Raw genomic sequence first — 5,309 nt, forward strand, 5'->3', positions numbered from 1 at the left:
ATGGTAGTTGAATCTCTTCAGTAAACACAGGCCAAGTTTGAGCTGAAAATATCTTTAACATTCTGTAGGTAGGAGACAGACAGTTGTCATTTCCTAACTGACAGTAACACTGTCGACTTAAAAATCACGTGTAAGCAAACCAGTGCCCTGACAAAGCACAGGCACTACCAACATCTCAGGTTACTCAAGCAGCTGTCCTGGGAGCAGAAGTAATTGGGGCTGGTTTCCCATGTCTTTGCAACTTGGTCATGAGTCCCCCCGCAGCTGGTTCAGAGCATTGCCCGTGCTGCTTGACCAAGTGACAGTCAGGCGGTGTATCCTTCCTCAGAGCAACCTTTCTTAGTGGGGACATGCGTTTGGGTCTTTTTCCCATTGCCATGAAACTTGTTGCATCACCACAGGTCTGGGACTTCTGCCACATTTGTTTGCGTCTGACCAATGGGTTCAGGAATTACTGGAAGACTGAGACACACGTGAACAGATGGATGGGCTGGAAAATAAACTAAAAATACAATGTATAGCCTACTGGGTTGCAGGGGGCCTTTTTGCTCTTTGGGTTGTTTTTGTTTTTCATATATCTTAGTCCTAGCAGGCAGCTGGCCAAGCACCTTTTTGCTGATAAGCAGTGTTTGCATTAATAATTAACATCGTGGGGCTTTAGCTTTGTTTTTTTCTACTTTTTATTTTTATAGCTTTTATAGCTTTTTTTTCCCCTCCCTACTGATTTGAGATTCTGGAAAAAACTTGATTGTCCAAAGTAGACTTTGAGTTGACTGTGTATACACGTTTCAAGCTTATATATGTCTTAATATTATTGGAATCAAGGAAAATAGAATTAAAATATAACCAGTGAATTCAATGATTCGGTGAGGTGAGTCCTTCCACTGACAAGCCTTTAGTCTAAATATAATGCAGTTTGGTAAAATTCATTAATTGCTGACAAATAGTGGGAGTTCAAAGGCATATATGAAATTCTTTCAAGGTTTCTGTTTAACTACTGATATACTTCTCCCTTGGAAAGAGACTGTCAAAACTAGAATTTAGTAGTAGCCTTTATTTGGTGTTACCAGATTAAAAATATCCCACCTTGTCTTATAAAGCAGAAAAGATAGAGGAGAGGATGCTCAGAGGGGTAGGAAAATTTTATTTTGCTTTGCCTGTTCTGTGGATGAATCCAGCATTTGCATTTACCGCACCAGCTGTTTTTAAGAGCTCTAACTCAGCTCAGTACATAAAACAAGGTTTTAATGATATGTGCCAGTTAAAAAAATTGGGAAGTGTTACTACCCATCCAGAAAATTGAGTGTAATCTCAGGGGGTTTGGGGCCACTGATGGATTACATTGTTTGGGATCAATGGCTGGACTTCAATCCCTCTTGCTCCAAGGCCTCTGCCTTGCTTCGCAGTTCCTTTTCTCCAGTTTCTCCTGGCTGATTTCAGGGAATGCCCCACTGAGGGCATGGCAGACATTTGCTGATGATCTCCAGCCATTTCTCAAAGGCCCTGAGACTTGCTGGCACATCTGTGCCTAAATCAACTTTAAATGCCAGCTCCCATTGTGAAGCAGCTAAGAATTAGGTCTCTTGAAATCATAAGACCCATCTTGAAAAATACCTGATGTTTGTGAAATGCAGCGAGAATAGGATTGTTCTTAAGTGCCTGTGGCAGCGGGGGGCATTTAGTTACATCATTTCAGTCTTTCTCCATAATGCGACTGATTAGGAGTATGTTTGAGTAGAGGTTCAGACTGTCACAGTCACTTGTATCAAGCAGCTGTGACTTTCAATAAAAAAAACATTTACCGCGTCTGCAGCTGACAGCATTGCATTTCGTGTGCAATGACCTGCATCTTCATCCGTCTTAGATACCTTCTTACCCTGACTGTGTATCAGGGACAGATGTCCATCTTCTCTACCATAAACTCATTCAATTTAAATGCAGTTTAGCTCTTTTAGACAATCCCCTCTGATCATATTAACCTTGACCACCTTCTGGTTTTAACAGCATCATTCGGTGCAGCAGAGGAGTGACTAACATCACCTGCAATCACCAACGCCTGCATGTACTTTGGGAATAAATGATGTAACTTTTTCACTATAACAACATCCAAGAAAAAGAGAGCACTACATCTTTTAACAACAACAACTAAGTAATGGACTGTAACAAACAGTGCCCAAGAAGCAATCATAAACCAAGTGGCCAACGTTTGTGCATTTACACAAGTTATTTCTAACCCCCAGCAAGTGGTGAGAGCCCAGGCCTGTACCAGGCCAGCATGGCACAGCGCCTGCAAGCCCCAGCTTGGACCTGCACGGCATTTTTCCTCAAAAACTTCCCCATAGTGGAGTTTGGTTGGCAAAGCTGCCAGACAGGTAAAACTGTTCTGTAGGTACGGCTCAGTTCCTGTGCTGTGGACTGGCCCTCGCTGCCTCCCACCAAGAAATACAGCGGCTTTTGTGACACCCTTCTGGTATTTTAAAGAGCAGGAGAGGGCTTGCAGCATACGCACTTGAAAAATCACAGCTTTTTCTAAAACTGGCTTTGTCAAGTGTGCAATATTGTTTAACTCCCAGAAGAAGTAATACTACAGATACATGGTTTCCAGAAATAACGAGCTATGGAAAATAGCCCTACGGGAACCCTTAAGAGATTGACTTGTACATCAGCACATCTGTTCTTCACTTCAGTCACAGTAGTTGGGCAGACATGAGCTCGTGCCTTATGTTCATAGTGCTGCTGTTACACTACATGTATCTGCTGTAAAATATTTCAACATTATGTTAAGAGGGACTGTAATGATCTTACTTATTTAAACTGAGGGACTGCAGTTTCAATGTAAAATGTCAGAGCAGAGGGCACCTGAGCTCACCGATTTCAGCAAACCCTGCTGGACTTGAATCATCACAGGGAGAACGAAGAATTCAGCTTACTTTGGCCTTTAAGGTTTCGCATGCTTCTTCCCACCAATTTCAGTATTCCCCTTTCCTCCTCTCCCGTTTCAAATCAAAGCCTAACAGCAAAGCTAAAGTTTCCCTAGGTGGGTGGCCAGCACAAAGGCAGAGTATGGAGTTTCCTGAGCTACTGGCCATTAGTAGCATTAGTTCCCTGGGGCCTGGCCATAGTCCACGGCAGCGCTGAGATCCCACCGAGAAGTTCCTACAGTTCCTGCACCCACTGTGCTGTGTGGTCTTCCAAAGACCATGGGATGTTCATTCTTTGCAGAAGGTTGCCATGAACGTGTGCATCTTTAAAATCCCTGTAGATCACCAAGTGACACAGTAAGGTCTCAGCACTCCAAAATCAGCAGAATGCTCTCTGAGTAAAAGTGTCAATGAACATGCATGAAGAGTCCACCAGTAACACGTGTACTCATAGTGAGGGATGCTTTTGAGTATTGAGAAATGTAATTAATCTTGCAACTTTGTTTTGAACTTTCAGCCTAGTCCTGTAAAACAAGGCTATTTCTGTCTTCAGAAACCTGTGGGTTTGGGACATTTTGGGGACCTATCACTTTTGCAAGATTGAATAATAGTTATTAATAGTCACTATTATAATTTCAGGAGCCGAGGAAGTCAAAATGCTTCTTATAACATCCCTGACGCAAAGCCTCATTCCTTTCAAAAAGGAAGAATCTTGCTGAAAAAAGCAAAGGATGAAAAAACCAGCTTGCAGCCAGTGAAATGTTTCTATGAACCTGTCGATTGCTCAAGAGAAATATGGAGAGCCCAAAAGAAAGGTGAACCAGTCTGCTCTGCCAGGAAAGTGAGCGCAAAATCGAAGATGGGCAAAAAGGCCAAACCGCTATAGGAACAGTTAGCAATATATAGTAACGCAGGAGCTTGGCTTCAACAGAACAAATATTGAATGATGTTAATCATACTACTTTTTCCTATCCATCTGGCCATGCCAAAACATATCAGATATATTATATAGAAATATATACAGTATGGAAGATTTATATTATTTAGTAACGCCATTCCCTCTTTGGGCACTATAAGAGAAGTGACATTTTATTCAGTTTACATGGAGGTTTTTCTATTTATTCATTTATTTATGTATTTATTTATAGAGCTTATTTTAAATGACTACAGTTACCTTGCTGGGCAGTACTGTGGCTGTATGTTTAATTATTTTAGTGGCAGCATGTGGCTTGGTAATTTATTTTCCATCTGTGCTGTTGCTGAAGTTCAGAAGAATCCATTTAATCGGCACCTAAATATTAAATCTTTCAGCTTAGGTAGGTATAGGATCAATGATTAACTGTTAACCTGCAGAGACGTACTCAGATGCAAAAGGTCTCCTTGAGGTGCTTGAAGCCTGTTTACAGCAGTAGATTGCTACCCTGGATTTTCTGCCATAAGCCCAGTCGGGCATATTTCCGTATTTTATTACATACTTTAAAGCGCTCGATCCTGCCAGCAGCCACATTGTCTGTTGGTACAAGTTTGGGCTGCTGCGGTGTCTCAAGCACAGCTTTCAAATTCCAGAAGCTTTATGGCTTTGCCATACGTACCAGCCTCTGGTGTCACCTAGCGAGGAGACCAGAAGCTGGTACCGCAGCCCTGACAAGCACCGACCGCATTGAGCCAGAGGAGAAATTTCAGTACCGAGTGCCAGGAGCAGGTTATCAGCTGTGGCGAAGGGAGTGAAAGGCTAAAGCAACGGGTTACACTTCAAGACACCACGTTCGATGCCTGTGCTTGGTTTTAGGAATGAGACACCTAAAATGGCTATGATCATAACCAAAATCCTTCACATTTTTCTCTCTGAAGAATCTTTACAGGGCTGAGAGTTCCCTGAATTTCAACTAACAACCCAAGAGCAAGGAAGTTAGAGATGACTGCAGGGTGGGAATGCATGTGTTTACATTGGTTTGTGCCAATTAAAAGGATCCTTATTTATCAGAGTATTTATCAAGATGATTTTTTGCGTGTACAGTTTTTTGGTAACATGAATCCTCATGCCATATTTACAGATATGAACATCCTGTCGATGTTACTGATGAGATTTGTTTTCTCAAGAAAAAGCAAGCATAGGTGAGACAAGTCTGTGTAATTTATTTTTTAAATGCTCCTAACAGATGTAAATTGTTTATGTGGAAGGTGATTTTTACAGTATGTGTACAAAGATTTGTGAAAAATGTTTTTCATTTTTTATAACTATGACTGTAAGCAGAACTGAGCATTAAAAGACAGTGTATCACTATGATTACTGCTGCAATAAGCACCTGAGTTGCAATATTTTTAAAGCAGAAGATGACTGATCAGTCAGCTAGGATCAGGTAGCTACAGATGTCATACACTGTCAGT

At 41.5% G+C, this 5,309-nt stretch overlaps 1 protein-coding gene across 1 annotated transcript in view; it reads left to right on the forward strand.

Annotated features, from left to right (window-relative positions):
• Nucleotides 1-3,807, forward strand: part of LOC104166288 (protein ZNF365-like) — a gene marked incomplete at its 5' end in the record, with an annotated part of 6,729 nt that extends 2,922 nt beyond the window's left edge. Inside the window, one exon of the mRNA XM_009706163.1 lies at nucleotides 3,561-3,807. Within this exon, the coding sequence (XP_009704465.1) occupies nucleotides 3,561-3,807 (247 nt within the window). The remainder of the gene's footprint in view (nucleotides 1-3,560) is intronic.
• Between the last annotated feature and the right edge of the window lie 1,502 nt (nucleotides 3,808-5,309).

Source organism: Cariama cristata, unplaced genomic scaffold (assembly GCF_000690535.1).
Source record: "Cariama cristata isolate BGI_N322 unplaced genomic scaffold, ASM69053v1 scaffold19738, whole genome shotgun sequence".
Taxonomy (NCBI): domain Eukaryota; kingdom Metazoa; phylum Chordata; class Aves; order Cariamiformes; family Cariamidae; genus Cariama; species Cariama cristata.